Source organism: Ylistrum balloti, unplaced genomic scaffold (genome assembly GCF_031769215.1).
Source record: "Ylistrum balloti isolate Yb309-2 unplaced genomic scaffold, AGI_CSIRO_Ybal_v1 Utg370064, whole genome shotgun sequence".
Taxonomy (NCBI): Eukaryota; Metazoa; Mollusca; class Bivalvia; order Pectinida; family Pectinidae; genus Ylistrum; species Ylistrum balloti.
This window is the reverse complement of record NW_026782110.1, coordinates 810,103-834,035: the sequence shown is the minus strand read 5'-3', so window position 1 is coordinate 834,035 and position 23,933 is coordinate 810,103. Positions and strand designations below refer to the sequence as shown.

At 35.0% G+C, this 23,933-nt stretch overlaps 2 protein-coding genes across 3 annotated transcripts in view; one reads left to right on the top strand and one right to left on the bottom strand.

Annotated features, from left to right (window-relative positions):
• Positions 1–3,853: 3,853 nt before the first annotated feature.
• Positions 3,854–12,267, bottom strand: LOC132549522 (putative lipoyltransferase 2, mitochondrial). Of its 2 annotated transcripts, none has more exons than XM_060213462.1 (3): positions 11,969–12,267; positions 7,818–8,284; positions 3,854–7,403 (listed from the first exon to the last, which is right to left on the bottom strand). In XM_060213462.1, the coding sequence occupies exons 2-3, from the start codon at positions 8,272–8,274 to the stop codon at positions 7,102–7,104; spliced, it is 759 nt and encodes a 252-aa protein (XP_060069445.1). In that variant the 5' UTR covers positions 8,275–8,284; positions 11,969–12,267; the 3' UTR covers positions 3,854–7,101. The 2 variants fall into 2 exon arrangements, with proteins under 2 accessions (XP_060069445.1, XP_060069446.1); XM_060213463.1 differs by lacking the exon at positions 11,969–12,267 and adding an exon at positions 8,631–8,754.
• The window catches only part of LOC132549554 (protein ECT2-like), a 32,015-nt gene continuing 17,558 nt past the window's right edge, over positions 9,477–23,933 (top strand). Inside the window, exons 1-4 of the mRNA XM_060213492.1 lie at positions 9,477–9,488; positions 12,386–12,428; positions 15,973–16,077; positions 21,678–21,751. Of these exons, the coding sequence (XP_060069475.1) occupies positions 9,477–9,488; positions 12,386–12,428; positions 15,973–16,077; positions 21,678–21,751 (234 nt within the window). The remainder of the gene's footprint in view (positions 9,489–12,385; positions 12,429–15,972; positions 16,078–21,677; positions 21,752–23,933) is intronic.

Here is a 23,933-nt window from a genome sequence, read left to right as displayed (position 1 = left end):
AAAGTGATTTTGCAGACTGATCAGACTACTGTACATGGTCTGAGAGTGCACATACACGCTGCTTATTATACTTTATAGAATGAATTGTTAGTGTTAAGAATTCTGTTGTTTCTCAGTTGCAAAATTATAAGTTCATTGTTCATGTACGATAAATATTATACAATACAAAATAATTATATATATAATATACTGTTACCAAAGGCTACCCATGAACATTTGTATGCACAAAAGAATTAGATATTGCCAAATCATAAATGAAAATATATCCAAATACATATACTTCACTTTATGCATTAAACTTACTACTTTAATTAGCTTGAGACTATTGTGATGTTAATTAATAGACCTTTTTTTATTCCTGGTCTAACAAAGTCAACAGTAGAAGAATCAACCTTAGGACAAGAAATAATTTTTATTTTATGACAGACTTTATGCACACATGTATATCTACATGTATAAATTTACCTCTCATCAGACTCTACTGAAGAAATTTCTGAAACCATGGGTTCTGCTGTCATGAATTCCTTGGTAATGGGTGTATAGATCACTTTTGGTTGTGCACTCATGTCTCATCCTGGTTTTGTCTGTGTAGAATCCATATGGAAAATATATACATTGTACATGCATTATAACTTTTCATTCTATAACTGACAAGATTGACACTTTTAGATAAAGAGACTCAATAATTATAATCCATATAACCTTTATCTATATATTTTAAAATACCTTGATGTGATCAAATTTGTTCACATAGCTAATTCATTAAATCGTTCAACTGTTGAGTGTTCACAGTTTGTCAATTCAGGCAGTCCCTGGTTCAGGCTAACTTTTATCACACCTGTATCTATATTATTAGTTGCATTAAAACTGATGCACAGAATTATAGGATAAATATACCAGATTTGTTTCTGAATTGGAGACAACATAAAAATGAGAAATTAAGGATATTTCATGGTATCTAGATCAAGACTACTTATTCAAAAATCTTGGTTATGATTTCCCCTCAAGGGGCCCCCGAAATTTTTATCTCCGTTAGCTGCATGCAGAACACCGTATTTGTCTTAGTTTCTCTAGCTGTCAGGTCATCATATGTCACGAAAACCAACAAACATAGTTTAATCACATGCACAAAATAACCAAACATAAATATGTAAGCTTTAATTGTCCCGTATTTTTATATTTGTGTATTGAGTTCTTGCCTGTCGAGCAAAATACCCGTTACTTCGTGATTTGTTTTAAAATTCAGTTCGGTCTTCACAGGATTCCATCTTTCCGTATTCTCGCCAATATAAATCTTTGCCTTTGATATATCACGGTTTCGCGCCATCCTCCTTCTTTTCGCCTCAGAGTCCGTCAAAACACGTTTTCTGCCATGTTGGCAGACGACAGATTTGTTTACAATTCTTTGCGCATGCGTCAGAGGGCAGGACTTCCCGCATAATAATGAATTAGCGCTGTGTCGTTTTTAATTCTTTTTTAAAACTATTTATTACGTTAGATTGGTAGTGATTTACTTATAATTGTGGTATTAAAGGAGTCGTCAGAACTTTCGCTACCCGAGAAAAATAGAAAATCATGATTTTTTTATATAAAATAATATCGGTCGTGGAGTGGGACTGGGTCTTTAAACGAAACTACATTTTATATATACAGGGTTGTCACTTTTTTAAATATCGTCTCGTCGTCAATTTCAGCCTGTAATTGACACACATCCACTACCGTGGTATAAGGTATATATTTACAGCCTGTAATTGACACACATCCACTACCGTAGTATAAGGTATATATTTACAGCCTGTAATTGACACATATCCACTACCGTGGTATAAGGTATATATATTTACAGCCTGTAATTGACACACATCCACTACCGTAGTATAAGGTATATATATACAGCCTGTAATTGACACACATCCACTACCGTGGTATAAGGTATATATATTTACAGCCTGTAATTGACACACATCCCACTACCGCGGTATAGGCTATACAATTTATAGCCTGTAATTGACCCACATCCCACTACCATTGCACTATTGCAGGATATACATAACATTCATGTAGGATCAAAGTATGTACTTTTTGTTAAGAACGTTTCAACAGTCTTAAAATATCAATATTTTCTGCATTGATACGAACTTAATAACCATAAAAAAGTGCATTGATACATTTGGATAAGGCAATGTATTGATGACGAAGGACGCTGTGCGTACATTCAAAGGGTGACAGTTTTCCTGATCCGATCTGACAAAGGTTTACAAAATGGATTTTCAATCAAATTTTTGAAGGAACAATCAGTGACGTATATATATGAATCTATCAATATTTAAATGCAGTTTTCAGGAAGATATCAAAGAAAAGCCTTGCATATCAAAAGGGCAAATTATTCCACTTGTTTACAGTTAGAAGAATGAAAAAATCGTTCAATAATGTTGTACATGATGTAGTTATGGATTTTAATCATTGTGATCGTTACCTTCACTTGTTACATAAGGTAGTATATATACCACTGCTAGACGTTACGGATTTATGCATTTTCCTGTGAACCTGAATTATCCTAATCTACAGAGACTCAATTCCGGTTTCTTTATAAAGAGATTCCGGGCTGATGAAATTAATGGTACCATGTTTTTCTAAATACTTTAAGTTTCTTTCCAGTTTCATACTTTTTAGCATAATGGCTAGGTTGTCTAATACGGCACCGGGCATGTCCATTTGTTGGAGGCATTTCCTATCAACTTTGATTTTAAACTTTCTATGAATATTAAAAGGATGCGAAGATTTCTCAATAATGTCATCAACAGGTTGTTTCCAATTTCCGTTGTTAGGAATGATAACAACATCAAGTTTGTTTGAAGATACTTCGGAAATCGAAATTCACAGAAAATGTGTCGGATATTTTTATGAGCTCTTCAACTTCTTACGAGACTCTCTTATATTTTAGACATCGATAATCTATTTTATTTAATATCTTTTTCCTGTCAGTTTCTTAAATGTGAAGACCCTCTTATATCATAAGGCGCTGATAATCTATTTTATTAAATCTCCATATCTTTCCAGTTTCTCAATTGTGAAGACTCTCGCATATTTTAAGACATCGATAATCTTTTTTATTTAATCTCCATTTCTTGTCAGTTTCTCGATTGTGAACATCCTAGAGATCACAGGGGATCCTACATGTGAAGATAGAGAATGATTCATCACACACTTTTCACGAAAAAGCGACTACAAATGTTGGCTCTCAAAAAATCCAAGACAGCTGGGTTGAGGTCATTATCAGTTTATGGTAAGTCGCAATATTGTAATACTGTAAAGATGCCACAAAGTGCCAAGATGAATTTGCAATGAAATTTGAGAAAGATCCATCTTGTTCCTCTGACAAAACAATGTAGCTAAATTTCAAAATCAAATATGGCCACCCGTCTACCATTTTGTTTTTCTGTTCAGTCCCGAAATTAAAAGGGCACATCTAGGGACTAAAGGGAACATACTGATGAAATTTTAGAAAAATCTCTTCAGTATTCTTAATGAAATAGTGATAAGAAATTGTCATAGACAAAATCCCAAGACAACTGCCTGTCAGGCATTTTGTTTTTTTCTTATCAGTCCAAGACCAAGATGAACCATATTGAACTGGAAAAAAATTTACCCAGTCCCTCGCAAGAAATAGGGATAACAAGAACATTTAATAGTAGTGGACTAATAACAGGAATCCTTTAAAGGCAATTTGAAAAACATCACCATATGTTCATGTAAGGCTAAATAGTTTACCCCAGATTTTATATTTGAAGGGAGATAACTCCAGCACAATTTCAAAATAGGTTGGTTTTAAACAGAAAACTCCACATGAATATGTTTAATGTATTTTTTTTATTACTATTTCATATTATCGCATGCATTTTTGTGATAGAAGAACTAACGTTTCTGTGACCACAGCAAAGTTCTGATAATCTGCAAGAACATATTACACAAAATATACCAATTCTTAAAGGAAATGTGTATGTACTACCAAAATTGAGTTTAAATAAATTGTCTTCCATACTTCTCAATTATACTAAAATATAAGGAACATCAGCCGATCTACCAAAATAATTTCATTTCGCACCAGATAGTGGCATGGATCAAAACAATCAGTTCCTGTTTATACATACATGTATTTACTTCATTGTTCTCTGTGGGTGTGGGACATCCATGTTTAAATTATCTTAACATTTGTTCATTAATGAATGATATTCAAAGAAGAGAAACATTGTATGAATGCAATGTAATGTAAAGAAACTAGAAAATTTCTGGAAAAGACTTCAATTGGGAGAAAAAAAATCTCTTATTGATAGCACAATAGTACTGTTATTTGATGGAGGGACTACTAATAGGATCTACCACTCCCTTGGTGAGGGGTTGGGCGGGGTGGGGTGGGAGGGGTGAGGTGGGATGGTGGTGGTGGGGGGGAGGGGGTGGATAAAACATGACAACATGATGGGGAAGATTAATCATCAAGCTGTTAAAACATGATTCTTGTCAAATTTTGAAACTCGTTGATCTTTCCCATGAAGGTTGAGATCCTCCTTTCTCTTACCCTGGACAGGAATATCCTTCCTTTTCATTGGTGTGAGATTTCTTATCTCACACTTGGGTTGAGACAGGGGATTCCCCAGTCAAGACAAATATATGACAGGGTATTCCCCAGTCAGGACAATGATATGACAGGGAATTCCCCAGTCAGGACAATGATATGACAGGGAATTCCCCAGTCAGGACAATTATATGACAGGGAATTCCCCAGTCAGGACAATGATATGACAGGGGATTCCCCAGTCAGGACAATGATATGACAGGGGATTCCCCAGTCAGGACAATGATATGATATCAAAGTAACAATGCATGTCTAAAATTCAATGACCCTTCCACGTCTATGACAGCTCATTAACGATGCTAATGACTGGGACAACAAAAACACAAACATTCTATCAAATGAGGCCAGAAGGGTACGAGAACAAGACATCCTAGAGAGATCTTAGCTTCCACTACTGAAACATTTTTATTGGTCCTATGCAAGACAAATCTATTCTCCCCTTTTCCTTTTTTCTCTATTCCTGTCATTCATCTTAAAACAAGGAAATCCTATATCTGACGATAGTGGGCTAAATATAACCATTCACTCTGTTGTTGGTGAGAGAGAGGGATCTCAACCCCTTGGGAAAGGTGATTAAATTGCAAAGACTCGACAAGCAACATGTTTCCTCAAACATATTTCCCCTCAGATTAAGATCTGCTCTCTTACCTCCACACAGGTAAATATCTTAATTATTTCCCAAACAATTGAACAAAAATGTTTTCCTTCTCTCTGCTGGCCTTCTTACATTTGTGTCTTTGTCGTTCCAATGCTTTGCATGTTGCATGTTGTGATGTCACAGACATGGAAGGTGAGTCCTTGTCCTAACTCTTAAGAGTGAAACAAGGTCATTTCACACCAGTAAACAAGTGTTGATACAACTGTCCAGGGTGAAAGAATAAGGACCTGTTTAAGAAATATGAAATAACAATATGGAGAGTTGTTGTATTATGGCAGTGATATTTCACTTAGCTAACAGTAGTTCATGGAATATTTATACTTGGCAGTATCCATGAATGTAGCTAAATGGTTTCTAAAATTTAACCATGTACTGTATATCACACAATTACATGCACCAAAAGTACCCGAGAAGGCAAAACATCTATAACTATCACATTAAGAGTGATGATGCAACTAGTATCAGTTTAAAATTGCTAAGCTTACTAGAGAATAATTCAAAACAAATCTTTTCCATTAGAAAATTGTATGTTCAACAGAGAAATTGAATTATCACAATTTCAGCATCTCTTAACTCAAGCATCATCAGGTCACACCTTAATTCACCTTTCTGTATAATCTGATTCTCAACAAATTAACAACATGCATCTTAAAATCTATTTTTAGTAATCCATTAAACACCAGATTTGAACTTTTGTGACCCAGCGTTCTTACCTAAGCATCCTGGGGTGCAAACCAGCATTCATCTTTTGCAACTCTGACCCTGACCTTTAGCACACCATGCCAAAAAATTTTAAAGATTTTTGTATCTCTAGGCTGAATGAACACAGAAGTTCAACATTCTCTGTCATTATCAAAGTACCAAGTCTACAACCATGTGGACACAATTATTGTCCTGTTAATGGGAACTTACGCCAATTTTTTTTAGCACTTTTGCCCACTTTGAAACAGGATGGAAATAAATGGGAAGCTAACCTAAGTTTTTGTATTTGAAGTGAATTTAACGCTGAGCAAAGATTTTCTTTTTTCTCCCGAGGTAAAATGAAATCTTTGGTGAATGTGAAGAGTATGCGTGTAATATCACTAAATGTGACAAATATTAGAAGTAATTGTTTCAAGAGAAGAACCGCTTATCAATTTTTTTTTTAAACCAATCAAATATTTCTGCAACAAACCACAATTAATAAAATACAAAATAGGCATCTTTCTAGTGACTATTGTTACTTACTGAATATAGGATGTAAACGATTAGTATTGCATCTCCGATAAAGGTTAACCTGTTTAGAAAACATGTAAACATACCTCTGGAGACTACAAATCTCAATTCAAGAGTACCAACTATAAACATACTGTAAAACCACTTATTATCATGAGATTTTAATTTTCATTTATTTTCTGGGAATCTCATAACCCACAAAATTATGAATAGACCACTGACATGAAATTTTAGCACTAGTGGTTTAAGTGAGCAATGAAAATGCTTTTTTGTAAAAAAAACCCATGAAAATTAAGCCTCACAAAAATAAATAATTTTACAGTACTTTTATCATTATAGCAACTTTTTATTAAATATGTCTTTCAACATGAAGTCGCCCAAAGACCCATGATCATATAATTCACATGGAAAAACCATTCAAAGAGCGTACTTCTTAAAGACCATCTGTACAAAGCACAAAAATCCTTTTACTAAGGATTTACAGAGAATATACCTCTCAATAAAACACTTCATCAACATTCTGTCTGTAAAATGTACATATTGCTAGTCTTCTGAGATTCTCATACACACAACAGGCACACAAAATACATACACTTCACCACTGCGGACGCATGGCCACCTTTTTCTTCTGGTGGACAAAATGTTCTTTAGTTATAAGATCCAAGTCTGAGTCTTCCATGTAAGCAAAGCTGAATGAACACTGAAACTCGCGCTCAAATGACTGAAGGAAGGCACTGATAGTGTCCTTAATGAGTACAGGCTGCTGTAGCTCCTTGGAGAGTGATGTCACTTCTTTACCCTCAATGCCACAAGGAACAATGTGTTTAAACCAGGTGAGGTCAGTGTTACAATTAAGAGCGATACCGTGGTGGGTCACAAATCTGCTACCATGGACACCTACCGTATAGAGAGAAAAAAAAACGTTAGACTCAACACCTGCCATTTGACAAAAAAAATTAACACCTGCCATCAGAGAGAATACATTATAATTAGTCATTCAATTTCCAACTACTGTGGGGTGGAAGAAACACCCTTTCCTAATGATCTGGAAATATTCATGATATATGAATAGCAATAACGAGTAAAAATGTCAAGAAGGAATATTTCATATTCTGTATGGTTTGATCATAAATTAAAAATTTCCACAATTTACCTGCATTCTATCTTACTTACCCGGTACCCAAAGTACCCATCCTCTATCATACTTACTTATTGCCCCAATTTTCTTACCCTTTATCTTACAAATTTACTGCCCTTCCTTATACCTACTAAATACCTATCGTCTCAATTTACTTTTCCTATCTAACTTACCAATTGCCCCAATTTTCCTGTCTTCTATCCACACACCAACGTTGTCTGTGGTTGTGGCCTCCAGATCAAAATGCTTGCATGTTTTAATCATAGTTTTTTCAAGCGCACCAACATACCAGCGCATACTTGGTTCAAACTCGTTAAGGTTGAGGATAGGGTAAACAACTAACTGTCCAGGGCCATGGAATGTTATTAGACCGCCGCGGTCAGTCTTGTAGAACTCGGCCCCTTTGGAGCGGAGCTGACTAGCCATGCTATCAGTATACGTGTGGTCACGCAGACCAATGGTATAAACTGGGTTGTGTTCGGCAAGAAGGAGGACATTCTGGCCAAAGACCTTCTGGCCACTGGCTACCGCATCCAACATCTGACGCACAAAGTTCTTCTGGACACTGTATGCAGACATGAATCCCATCCGTCCTAGATTGATCACATTCACAAGTCTTGACCCGGCCATGGTGACTAACCTGAAAATAAAGAGATTATACAGTAATCACCACACTTACTTATCGCTTCAGTCTCAAACATGTTTCAAAACAGAAATGCTGCTTTTGTGTATAATTTCAGAAATCCATGTTACATTGCTCATATCAATGCACATGATGTAGTGACAGTCAAAAAGTCGGGTGAAATTTCATTGGCTTTTCCGTGTCTAAATATATTAAACCTCTTATGGTGCCAAAGTTCTGGCCAATGTTAAAAATATTCATCTGTAGGTCAAATGTCACGATCAAGGTCATATGGTAAAAATTTTTGGTACCGCCACAAAGGTCTTGTCACAAGGAACACACATGCAAAATATGAAAGTCCTACCTTTTACAGTGCAATAGTTATGGGCAAGGTTAAAGTCGTCAACAGACAAACAGACAGCACAAAAACTAAGTGTCCCCGTTCTTTTGATCTGGGAGCAATAATAATCCACAAAGTAGGAATATACCTGTAACAAATAGGCAAAAGTTCTATCTACTTATATAAATCCGACTGGGTGACCAGGATCAAAGCATCAAGGTTCTTATTGAGGAGAGAAAACGCCTTGTATAACTGGTAACCCTTTCAACGTCTGACTGAATCCTGGTTGTAAAGTGAAAGTAATATTCATTTCATCAATTGGTAACCAAATAAATCTAAACAGATTCAGATCATTATTCAATTTGTTATTTTTGCCAAGTCCACAGCCTCTGTAACATGTGTTCCGTGTACAAGTCATAGATCAACTATCCTGATGTAAATTTATTTTATTGTGATCAAACAATCAATATTATACCAATTTTTAACAGAAAGGACATTCAAATACAACATATTCATTGATTTCACATATAAATAAATATATGCCTGTAAATGAATCTCTCTCTCAACTTTGACAAGGATATCAATTGTCTGTCTAAATTTATAACGCAGTAAATGCCATAAAAATGCAGTTTCCCTCCGGTAAAATAATACATGTAAAATAGTGAATACAGTCTATGTATTACAGTGGAACAATAGTGTTATCACCTGAGGGTCTGGAAATAATCAGTGTCAAAAACAGTTTTGCACAGTGTGCACAGTAGGGTTAGGAATTGTGTCAACGCCCCATTTAACGTCCCTCAACTCATGCAGGTCCTTATTCAGGAGTGGAATAAAATCCCTCAAAGGACAATAAACACCTTGATGGGGACAATGTCGAGGAGAGTAAGAGCAGTGACTGAAGCCAGTGGTGGACATACATTCTATTTATTTGGATCAGTAAACGGCGCAGGACATCCTTGTTTTAATGCTTTTTACACATATGCCGTCTGTGATAGGACAACAAAAATCATCAAATATGTTCAGTAATGATGAAATAATTGAGAAACTAATCACCTATGAATCACGCTAACATACATAACATACATTACATACTTTATATTTTGTGCTAAAAATAATTTTGTTATAAGATATCAGGTTAATAAAATTGCAAATCAACTCCTGTTTGTTTTCTTGTTCAACTAATGCAAAAGATAGCTTACTTTTTCCATTGAGGAAATCTATGCCAAAGGTTAAAATATCTGCAAGTTTTTATTAGTCCTCTTTATCCTCGTGCAAAGATTTCAATGTTTGCCCATCTCTATCTGCTGTCTTGATATTTCCTTGCATTGTTTGAAATATCTAACCGATGTCTTGAAATTTCCTTGCATTATTTGAAATATCTAACCGATGTCTGTATTTTTCTTTGCATTGTATGAAATATCTAACTGATGTCTTGAAATCACTTTTTTAATACAACATTGTATAATGAGACATGCAGATCCAATCATTCATGTAGTAATTGTGAGTGAATTCTGTAAAATTTCCAATCAGTGTTCGTTAAACTTATACCACTAAGATAACTGTGTACAAGTTTACATACTGAATATGTGCATGCATTATCATTACAATCAACATAGACTTAATCGTTTTGGATCAACATTCCTAAAATGAATGCCATGGTCAAAAATGCAAAAAAAAAAAAAATGTTTGCAATGTGAGCATATCAATGTTTGCACATGAGCAGTAAGTTAGTTTGTTTGTAATGAAAGCTCACAAGCAATGATTTGCTCTTGTTAAAAAAAAATGAATCCTATTAAAGTTCATGTTGGCAATATGCTGATGTCAATAACTTACATAGTACTCTGTACCTCCCTTTCAAAACCTAATGGCTAGTTTCAAATGTGATGAGTAGAATGGTTGCATGTTGAAATGCACATGGCTCCAGAATCAAATTGAATTTCAGGGTGACTGACACTAAACAATATCATGGCTGTATCAAAGCAATAAATAAGATAATGCTGCTCTTGTGCAGATTACAAGCAAATTTTGGTGAGGGATTTATTTAGTCTACAGAGTTCTGACTATTTATTCAAATATTATTATTTTCTTGGTCACAGCTGATTGACCGCAATCAATACACCAAGGGCTGTGAGAGACTGGTTATGCTCCTCGACTGCGACAAAATTTAAGAATGAAAAAAAAACAAACAAACAAAGGGAAATAAGAGAGCTATGATTCTTGTTCACTGCCCTTCTTTATTAGATTTATCTACCTGTGAAGTTTCATGTTGATACTGTTCATAATTTTAATTTAATGCTCAAGACAAAATTAAAAGTATGAAAAATAACAAAGGCAAAAACTCCTATAATTCTGCAAAAGAGAGTGATGGTTCTTGTGTACTGCACTTCTCCTTGTTCAGATCTACCTATAAAGTTTCATGATGACATCTCCTATAGCTTTGGTGTTATGCTTCAGACAAAATTATGATGGATGGATGAACTGACAGATGGACTAACAGACAGATAGAGCAGTGTTAGGTGAAGGGATTTGAGAAAGAGCATCTGCTCTCATGCTAGATGGATATTGAGATCAATTAAAGATTATATAAGATCTGAAAAGTAACCTTCCATTTAGTGATGATTGACCTGTGTTCATTTCTTTAAGGAAGAAGAAATACTTGTGATTGACATGTGTATTTGAAACATCCAGATTATTTCAATTTAGCGACTACTGATGTTCCAATAATAAAATATCAAACTATTTCTCATTCACCAATTATAATCAACTCTTATTATTGCCCTGGTCATTTCAATTGCATTTTTTTTTTTTTGCCTCTATGTGATGATATCTTTGACTTACATGTCGCTCTGAAATGGGACAGACAGTATACATTTGAAAATATTTATCCGCGTTTTTCTTTCTTTTGTTATTCAACACGTTTAAACATGTTAATTCTTCGTTGATGCGTACCTCTTACATGTACATGTACTTCAATCTTATCCCTAGAATGAAAGACATCTTGAAACTATTTGTCAGTCAGCAAAACAGAAGACGTTGATGCAATAGATTTTCGTTGATTTTAGATGAATACTATAGACCTGTAGCTGACCGAAGTCTACGCCGGTATATGGGGAGAGGATGTATATAGGGAATAAGTTACAAGTAAAGGATGTGGCCCTTCTGATATACATATACAACATGACTGTTGCGTTCATTTCGCCTTCAACAGTTTAACCAACATTTACTGCAGTGTTATTTCACAGACGAAAGAAACTGCTCATGTATCATGCAACCTTCAATTAATTAAGATGCATTTCAAGGTTACACTTAACTACAACACAGAAGTTTGATTCCAACATATCATCGGTAAGCATCCTACTTACCTAATACTGCGTCGGTATAATTGCGTATCACACTACGTGTTCACGGTCAGGTGTCCAATCTGTGTCCGCAACTTGTTACGAAATTGGACACAGCGTCAGAGTTGACAATGTCTCATCCGTCAGCTGTTTGTAAAGTTACGAGTGTGTCTTTCCTAACGAGTGCAATGCAAAATTTAGTTTTACATATGCAACCTACAATAATGCATGAACACAACATGCATTAAAATGCACGCTGACAATAACAGTTTACTTATTCACCGAAGTTAAATTCCAGCCTACGTGACTCAAACACCGATTTGCTGTCTGTGGTTAATGGCCTTGACATTTCTCACCGCGTGCAATTTCCTGTTTTGGTACGGAACTCTGGGAGGTTTAATATACCATTAACCAATCAAACGTCGCGTTTGATTCAAACAGCGCCATTTTCAAAGAAAGGTATTGCCGACAAGCATGGCGGAAGGTAAATATTAAATATAGGATATGTTATGACTTTATTCAAAATAGGTATTCGAGATCAATGAAAAATGACGATCTTCGTTTATTTTCATTAATTGCAATTTTGATTACAATATAGATTTGCTGACCCCATGTTATCTGTCGATGCATTGCATTGTCATGACACTGGCCGGTGCAGTCAACTAAGAGTGTATTATTGCAGAATCTGAAATGTTGGTTGTTTGAAAAAAAATACTCCTACCTTACAATAGGCGGAATAGTAGACTTGGTCTCCCGTATTGCTGCGTGTTACCGCTCGGCCCGTTTAATTTTACAAATGCGAGGAGGTGTGTATATGTGTTTACACTTTGACGCGGGGAGGGGCGCATTTTGACATAATTCCACTGTCGTACAAATGTAGTTGATAATTCATTTATGAATTGTTTTCAATCGAAATGGTGACTATTACTTCCACTTGACCCTGATTTTGTAACCTTCTTTTCACATGACTCTCATGAGATCTTTGAAAAAATGTATTTATCATTTTTTTTTCATTTAAAGAGCCAGACCCACTATTGAAGTGCCCCAACCGGTATTATTTTATATAAAAAATTCATGATTTTCTATTTTTCTCGGGTAGCAACAATTCTGTCTAACCCTGTAATACTGCAATTTTAAAGTAAATTGCTACCAATCTAACATAATAGTTTTAAAATTTATAATTATTCGGGAAGTCCTGCCCTTTGATGCATGCACAAAGAACTGTAAATAAATCTGCTGTCTTCCAACATGGCAGAAAGCGTGCGAGGGAAGCGGGGAAGAAAGCGTGTTTTGGCGGACTCAGAGGCAAAAAGAAGGAAGATGGTTGGTTCATACTCTGTATCGCTCTCTGTTTGGCTCTCTCGTGTAGTATCACTCTAAAATCATATTCATAAATACTCTTGCCATCGAATATTCGATTTAGATAGATCCATTTCACAATGTTCTATATGTTCATTACTGTATTGTAGCCCCCATTTGAGGGCCTCTTTGCAATTAATCGTAGTTTTTTTCTCGTAATCTGCAGGTTTTTGTGTCATATCTAACCGTTGAAAGATGTGATCAATACATACGTTAGATGATTTCTATACAGGATATATAGAGTATTGATTGCATTTATCGGTAAAATCTTTTTACAAGAGATGTCACATGGATGTATTGCTAACCTCTTCCTCTATTTTTGTTTTGGTTCTGACCGCGTCTGAACGCATCATGTGACTTTTCCTCATCAATATTCATATATTGATTAATGAGACTAATTCCGGCACCGCTATCTCTGATACCCTTTCAATTTCAAGTTCGAAACTTTATACAAGTCTTTATTTATATATTATCTATTAGTATACAACAATATTTCCATAAAATATGAAAAAATATCTATAACGGAGTGGGTCAGGCTCTTCAAGAAAATTGATTGAATGTAACATTCGGTTAATCACAATACAGCCACTGGTTTTAAGTGTTGGCTCATTTTAGCGACACCATTTTTGTGTCAGAGAAAAACTCATGAGGGAAGGGATATGTAAAAGTGGAATATAACAAAACAAAAAGGTGATTCCGTGAAATTTTCAATACTTTGTGATCTGACCCTTGCTCTCATTACACTTTGTAATTTTGCTGGCAGTGAATTGTATACATTCTTGACAAGGTATCATTTATAACTTGGGATAAGACCTGTTCTGTTTTGTACCTCTCACAAACATTTCGGGTGTTAGGTCCTTGTATTTTGTTACACATTTTAATCACATTAAGAGCCACCCAATGCAAGGTTTTGAAATAATTTACAGTTTTCAATTTGTTAGCTCTCGTCAAGAAATGACAGGGTGTGTTATCTTCTTGTCAATGCCCAGAAACAAAAATTTTGGGCAGTGAAGGGCACAACCCCCCCACACATTCGGGACGTAACCACTCACTTTTTTTCTTCCAAACATACACTTTTCTGTCAGTACCAATTTCTAATTTTGTCTTACCACTAAATATGATATCTGACCAATCATTTGCAACTGTCCAGTTTAGTTTTGTCCAACATGAAGCCATTATTCCCTGTTAACAGGTGAAATGGTAATTTTCTTTGAAACAGCTCTCCTTGATGTTCAAATGAAAAAAAAAATTATTTTGACAGTTCTTCATGACAAATTAACTAATTGTGTCATTATTACAAAGTGTAGACACATCATTGTAGTTCCTCTTCTATTGTTTCTATCAATCCGAATGATTACACTTGTCGGACGATTGTCTGGGCCGCCCGCTTCTTGGTAAATTTTCTGTGCTTTCCCTCTCACAGAACCACTAAAAAAATTTATTTTAGCTGACAAATTTTCTTTCATAACTTCATTTATGTTCTAATTCACCAGTTCAAACGAACATAAATCATTTATCAATTAAAACTCAACACTGTCATATAGAATACAGCTCACTGCATCTTGCGCTTTAATGTGGTTAAAGTGCAAGAAATATGACAATCTGCGTCGTGACCGTTCCATGCTTCCAAAGGAGTATATTATCGGACACCTGATCGAGTTGCCTTTGTCCATTGCTATAAATCTGAAAGAACATCAAAACCAAATCATCAATACACTGTTACCCCCACATTAGCTAATGTATTATAAACGATCTGGAGTGGGGGTGGGGGTTGTATAAACCACGAGCGCACTGTATGGCTGCAAAAGCTCAAATGGCACTACAAACTATACACCCTGTATTGGTCCGCCCTGCCCCAAGGAATTCACATGCTACCTGTCACACGTCGTGTACGTCCAATTCCCCACCCAAAACTTCACACCTGTGTATTCGAACACCCAAATAACCCCAGTGATACCATACCATTGATAAATATAATCATACAGGAGATGATTTCAGCACATTTTATGCTGTTAAGGATTTAACGTGCATATCCTGCATCGTTTTTTCGTCGCGGTGTTGACTTGCCGTTCAAAGCTTTTCTGAACAGTGCTCCCTCTTTTCTTACTGCCTACTACAGAATCACGTATGTCTTTGTGTCGTTTGCTCTTACTATGCCAGATGAGCGTTTCCCTTTTGAATACTCTGTTTCTGGATACAAAATCTGTCTTTCCTGCCATGGACAGACAACTTTCACATATTGTACAAAACATGGCATCACTGTCACACTTCAGCCATGAAAATTCCCCCAGCCATGAAGTGACGAAGTGGTGCCGCTTTGTTTTCTTTTCAGACCCATGGGAAGTTTCTGCACTTTCCGACTTTCCAGTTGGCTAAAGGTTATCAATTTTTACTCGCAACTTGGAGCCCTGATACATTGTGATTTCTAACAGAACACTTAACATCAACACATTGTCCATTTCAGAAAGACTTGGGGAATCCTTGAGAAATAAAGTAACAGGTTATGAATGGCCCTCTGACAGTTTGATCTCTCTTGTAATTTCCAACATTTACCACATGTTTACGATACCTTGCAAATTTTTACATATATTATTCATGTTCATATGTTGATATTAACAGGAAGCTTTGATATGTTGTTTTTTCTCTTTTTTTCATTTGATTTGATACAGTCAGACGTGATGTCAGGGCATCGAGATCCAAGATTATATTGAGGTCGACATGTACCCTTGTCAGGTCCTCCTCCAAATCTAGTATTTATAGTAACTGGGGAAGTGGTATGTGTAATATATATATACTTTTGGTGCAATGTATACTTTTAAACTCCTTTACACATTTATATATTCATATAACCAGGGCAGTGCACATGATATATTTATAACCCAGGGAGTGGTGTATGCTTGAATTAGTATTATTAATCTGTATTATTACTTTCCAGTTGACTGGTGATCTGAAACAGGTGTAATTGATCATAAAAAACAGCTGATTAACTGTTGTAGTATCATCTAATATATTTCCTGAAATAGAGTTGATGAATAAAAGACTTCCTTTTGCAGACAGCTGAATTTTAACGACAACACTGAATAAAAATTTCTCTGAAATAAAATTGATAGAAACACATATAAAATAGCAGGTTTAGACATACCCTTTAATTCCTAGTCCTAGAGTTGAGGATAGCTTTAGAGAGTCGGAAACATATCAAAATGTCTGCCATATTCCCTTGGTTTTTTTACACATCAAATCAAATTTCAAAAATGTTTTCTGCAAATGGTTTCCATAAAATTCATCTGTTTTTGTTTGGTTGTTTTTTTTCTATTAAAACTTATAATCGTACATGTAAGTATGACGACAAAGACTGCATATACTTCTACAGATAATTGGGACGTTAATGGGATGTCAAGGATGATTGTAACTTACTGTAACAGATTACAAATAACAGACGTTATTGGGATGTCGTGTATGATTGTAGCATACTTTGATAGATTACAAACAACACAGACATTATAGTGATGTCGTGTATGATTGTAGCATACTTTGATAGATTACAAATAATTGGGACGTTAATGGGATGTCAAGGATAATTGTAACTTACTGTAACAGATTACAAATAACAGACGTTATTGGGATGTCAAGGATAATTGTAGCATACTTTGATAGATTACAAATAACAGACGTTATTGGGATGTCAAGGATAATTGTAGCATACTTTGATAGATTACAAATAACACAGACATTATAGTGATGTCGTGTATGATTGTAGCATACTTTGATAGATTACAAACAACACAGACATTATAGTGATGTCGTGTATGATTGTAGCATACTTTGATAGATTACAAACAACATATATTATAGTGATGTCATGGATAATTGTAACTTACTTCGACAGATTACAAATAACAGACATTATAGTGATGTCATGGATAATTTTAACTTACTTTGATAAATTACAAATAACACAGACATTATAGTGATGTCATCGATAATTGTAACATACTTTGACAGATTACAAATAACACAGACATTATAGTGATGTCGTGTATGATTGTAGCATACTTTGAAAGATTACAAATAACACAGACATTATAGTGATGTCGTGTATGATTGTAGCATACTTTGATAGATTACAAACAACACAGACATTATAGTGATGTCATGTACGATTGTAGCATACTTTGATAGATTACAAACAACATATATTATAGTGATGTCGTGTATGATTGTAGCATACTTCGATATATTACAAATAACAGACATTATAGTGATGTCGTGTATGATTGTAGCATACTTTGATAGATTACAAACAACATATATTATAGTGATGTCGTGTATGATTGTAGCATACTTTGATAGATTACAAACAACATATATTATAGTGATGTCGTGTACGATTGTAGCATACTTTGATAGATTACAAATAACAGATATTATAGTGATGTCGTGTATGATTGTAGCATACTTTGATAGATTACAAACAACATATATTATAGTGATGTCGTGTATGATTGTAGCATACTTTGATAGATTACAAATAACTGACATTATTGGGATGTCATGTATGATTGTAGCATGCTGGTGGGATGGTTCTACATTTAGAATGGCTACTTACATAAACCTGAAGCCATCCTGTATTTCATGTCTATAGATACATATTGATTATAGCCTCTAGGCAAGGTCTCTCATATTGTGATCAATCATCAGAATTGAGAAGAGATGCAGTACTGTCAGTACTCCTGATGTCCTTTCCTTCAGATGTTGGATGTTCATCTTCAATATTCCAGGGGTTACCCTCTGGAACATTTCATGACAAAATCGAAAGTTCTGTGTGCAACACCTGGTGAACAAGATAAAAAAGACTAGTCTGGTCACAGAGTGTCACTCATTTGTAATCTTCAAAGGAGCATATCGGCCTGTGATTGGTCAGTGATTTTCTCCTGGATCCTGCTCTAGACCAATCAAATAATTTTATGTGAACAGATACATTGATGAAATGATGGTTTAAAATTTTCGTTGATCAAATCACGGTAGTGACTGTCTCACCTGATACTGTGATTTTAACCATCAATTCAGTGATATGATATTGTATCAGAAATCAAGTGATTTTTGTCATTTTTTCCCCAAATAAAGAACAAGATGGTATGGATGCCAACAGTAGCAGAGAGCTATTGGTTCTACACAGATTTGTTGGAAGCTTTCAATTTTTATTTTTCAAAGAGATCAATAGTACCACCTGGAACATTCAGATCATTGCAGTGCAGTGATGATTAAATTGCATTTTATCCCTTCAATCACTTTAGACAGCCTCTATTCACCACACAGGCAATATTTTATTTCAAGGAAGAGAGAGATTGGAGAAATAATTAAACTACAGGTATTTTGATTGGGTATCAACATTAGCTGATTACTTACCCAGGTGCCTCTGTGCAATAGTATATTTTTATTATTTGCACCCAGTGAGCTTATGCTATGGCATGTTGTCTGTCCATCAACTTTTTCTTCCAATTTCTACTAGTCATGAACAACTGGGCGGATTTTGAAATAGGTCTGGGACCCTGGGGCAAGGACAAATAGGAGGAATGGAATAAATTCTCAAAAATATCTTTTGGGAATGACTTGATTCTGTCCCAATTTGGTTTGAGGCATGCATGGGTGAAGGGGATCAGTTTTGTATAAATATTGGGTTTTTGGCTACCTGGGGCAGGAGGGGCTAGACCTTGTAAGGGAAATAGATCAAACATTTTTAAATCTTTCATTTGTGGGAATGGCTTGATTCTGTCCTGATTTGGAAGTTCTGACATCAGAAATGTAGGGCCCTATAGGAGAAATGTAAGTTCTTCAAAATCATTCTTCCATTCAAGGATATTGTCCAAGTTTGGTCTGAGGCAATTTTACAAATGGTGTAACAGTTTGACTATAGACTGTTGCCAAACAAGGAAATTATATGGGTCTGTTGTCTGTTTATTAGGAGGGAATCAACACCATAAATTTTAGTGAAGAATATTGTGATTTTGAAATAATTCAAGCTAGTTTAGTGAATGTACGTAAAATTCTGATCAAGACTTTTGTAATCAATGGAGGTTCATTAGATGACACTCTAAATTCACGCATTAATATTTCTTTTTTTATTCATTTGATTTTTTCACTCATTGGTTTGGGATAAATAAAAACATTATTGTCTCATTTTTGGAAGAAAATCAATGATTTGGAAAGGAAAGTGAATTATGTAAATTTTCGGGAATTTGGATTAAATATAAAATAATATAAACAAATTTTGAATGGTATGTTTCCTTTTACCATAAACAGACTAGAAACTTGGATTGTTATGTAATTTCCCTTTTAAATTAAAAAAAACCTTGAAGTACTACTAGCTAACCAGACTATAAACAGATTCATGGTAAGACGGAGATCTCTTACTGGCCACAGACACAAAAATTAAGAATTGGCATAGATAAGATCCCCATTTGGTGTCTTAAGAACCAGACAAGATAATTTGACAATTCAAAGTTAGCTCACTTTTTAAAAAAAATTTCAAGAAATATAAACCTGATATTTCTCACTCTCCTATGAGCAGTGCATTTATGCATTTGTTAATTTAAATATGTTCAGTCCATTCATTAGCATAAGTTGGTTACTAACATGAAACATCATGTTAAATAATGTATTTCAGATGTAGTGCATTTAGGATTAAGATTAAGTTAGTGACGCACTTGATCAAGTGAATGTAATAACTTCATTATATCAATATACATGCTTTTGCTTTATTTGCTGAAACATTTAAAAATTATTTTATTAAAACATTATGTGCTGGTACAGCTGTTGCTTATCATATGGCTAAAGGATACGGTAAACCTCCGGTTTGTTCGAATAGACGGGTAGTTCAAACACATGATTTTTTAATGTAAAAAACCCAATAATTTTCTAACTAGTGATAGTTTGAACTTTGAACCCTTTCTTGTCTTGTTTCGAATTGTTTGAACATATTGCGAGACCACAACTGAAAACATTGGCCTCTCAGTGATTGCTGGACATGGTCACTATTCACATCAACATGAAATGCTGTAGGTAGCCCGCTGAAAATGATCATCGTAAAGCAATTGACAGCGTCAAATTATACACAAACATTTCAATTTATTAGCATTGATGTAGTGATTCCTTTCGCATCGTGCTGTAATATTGTGTGCACACCAGCTAACACAACTTGAGGCCCCAACTCTGTAGTACAGGTGAATGGTATATAGAGTAAACATATATACAGACCACGGATGTCAGCATGTGTATTGTCAAAGAACAACCTTGTTTCACTTCACATTTTGATAAGATAATCACAACACTATCTCAGTAATTAAAAGATTAATAAAGATTTTAACAAACATTAATCCGTAGTCATAATAAGTCTCAATTTAAACTCCACATACTGATATGCTAATGCTATCTTCCACCAATACACAAGCAGAAATGTGCTTTTTCATGGGTTTGTTTCCTCGTCAAGGTATCCAACGAGATGAAAAACAAACTGAAACCTATAATTTCTGAACAATTGATTAACATATATTGCAGTGCAATAAGTGTTTAAAAACATAATTATTTTATAATCGACATTTTTTCCCTCAGGAATTGCTATCACTGACTGGTAGTGTTCTATCTTGCTAGACCCTTTTTCCTGATTTTGGGCAATGTTGACCCTGATAATTCAAACTCTTAATAATTTCCACAGATATAATTTCCTATAATTCCACACCTTTTTTGTATTGATTTTGTTCAAACTAACTGAAGGTTTACCGTACGTAGATACTGTCTTGATAATGTACATCTGCCAACGTCAATTTTCTTTTGAAATACAGTTTTAAATGCCATTTACATCTCTGATTTAAATTCAGTTTAACATTATGCAAACAAATATTTTTAAATCAAAATTTGTTGCGTAAAATTTATGCAAATTTCCTGGTACAATACTTGCATCTGCACCAGGTGTGTAAGACACTTTCATGACAACAATCAATGCTGATTAAAGTATACATGAATGTAATTTACTTAACAAAAAAGAAATGGTTAATGAAGCAATTAAGATTTACTCAAAATGTCTTCTGAAAGGATAGTTTTGATATTGATGCATGTAATGAATAATTTAATTTTTATATTTTTATGTCTGTTATTTTAAAAAAAAGTAGTCTAGCCAGAATGATATGTATTATGTTATCATAATTTACCAGTCTTGTCTATATTTGTGTAAAAGTGAAAAGGATATGATTTAAGCAAACACCTGTACAACTACCTAGTCTGAATTAGTCAGATAATATTGTAAATAAAATTGTTTCTTTTTATATTATGTAATAATAGAAAATTCTTCAATGAAATTTTGGTCCTTGTTTAATTTCAGATGTTAAGGAACCACTGGTAATTTTGATTGGAAAAGAGTGCAGAGAAAATGAAGAACTTAAGGCTGCTGTTAAGGTATACCTGAAGTGTGTTTACACATCTTATAGATCCAGAAACATAGGTACACACACACAGTGGAAGTGTGTTTACACATCTTATAGATCCAGAAACATTGGTACACACACAGTGGAAGTGTGTTTACACATCTCATAGATCTAGAAACATAGGTACACACACAAAGTGGAAGTGTTTACATATCTTATAGATCTAGAAACATAGGTACACACACAGTGGAAGTGTGTTTACACATCTCATAGATCTAGAAACACAGGTACACACACACAGTGGAAGTGTGTTTACACATCTTATAGATCTAGAAACATAGGTACACACACACACACACAGTGGAAGTGTTTACACATCTTTAGATCCAGAAACATAGGTACACACACAGTGGAAGTGTGTTTACACATCTTATAGATCTAGAAACATAGGTACACACACAGTGGAAGTGTGTTTACACATCTTATAGATCTAGAAACATAGGTACACACACACAGTGGAAGTGTGTTTACACATCTCATAGATCTAGAAACATAGGTACACACACACAGTGGAAGTGTGTTTACACATCTTATAGATCTAGAAACATAGGTACACACACAGTGGAAGTGTGTTTACACATCTTATAGATCTAGAAACATAGGTACACACACAGTGGAAGTGTGTTTACACATCTTATAGATCTAGAAACATAGGTACACACACACAGTGGAAGTGTGTTTACACATCTTATAGATCCAGAAACATAGGTACACACACACACACACACACACACACAGTGGAAGTGTGTTTACACATCTTATAGATCTAGAAACATAGGTACACACACAGTGGAAGTGTGTTTACACATCTTATAGATCTAGAAACATAGGTACACACACAGTGGAAGTGTGTTTACACATCTTATAGATCTAGAAACATAGGTACACACACACAGTGGAAGTGTGTTTACACATCTTATAGATCCAGAAACATAGGTACACACACACACACACACAGTGGAAGTGTGTTTACACATCTTATAGATCTAGAAACATAGGTACACACACAGTGGAAGTGTGTTTACACATCTTATAGATCTAGAAACATAGGTACACACACAGTGGAAGTGTGTTTACACATCTCATAGATCTAGAAACATAGGTACACACACAGTGGAAGTGTGTTTACACATCTTATAGATCCAGAAAGATAGGTACACACACAGTGGAAGTGTGTTTACACATCTTAAAGATCCAGAAACATAGGTACACACACAGTGGAAGTGTGTTTACACATCTTACATATCTAGAAACATAGGTACACACACAGTGGAAGTGTGTTTACACATCTTATAGATCCAGAAACATAGGTACACACACACACACACACACACACACAGTGGAAGTGTGTTTACACATCTTATAGATCTAGAAACATAGGTACACACACACACACACAGTGGAAGTGTGTTTACACATCTTATAGATCCAGAAACATAGGTACACACACAGTGGAAGTGTGTTTACACATCTTATAGATCTAGAAACATAGGTACACACACACACACACACAGTGGAAGTGTGTTTACACATCTTATAGATCTAGAAACATAGGTACACACACAGTGGAAGTGTGTTTACACATCTTATAGATCCAGAAACATAGGTACACACACAGTGGAAGTGTGTTTACACATCTTATAGATCTAGAAACATAGGTACACACACAGTGGAAGTGTGTTTACACATCTTATAGATCTAGAAACATAGGTACACACACAGTGGAAGTGTGTTTACACATCTTATAGATCCAGAAACATAGGTACACACACAGTGGAAGTGTGTTTACACATCTTATAGATCCAGAAACATAGGTACACACACACAGTGGAAGTGTGTTTACACATCTTATAGATCTAGAAACATAGGTACACACACACACACAGTGGAAGTGTGTTTACACATCTTATAGATCCAGAAACATAGGTACACACACAGTGGAAGTGTGTTTACACATCTTATAGATCCAGAAACATAGGTACACACACACAGTGGAAGTGTGTTTACACATCTTATAGATCTAGAAACATAGGTACACACACAGTGGAAGTGTGTTTACACATCTTATAGATCCAGAAACATAGGTACACACACAGTGGAAGTGTGTTTACACATATTATAGATCTAGAAACATAGGAACACACACAGTGGAA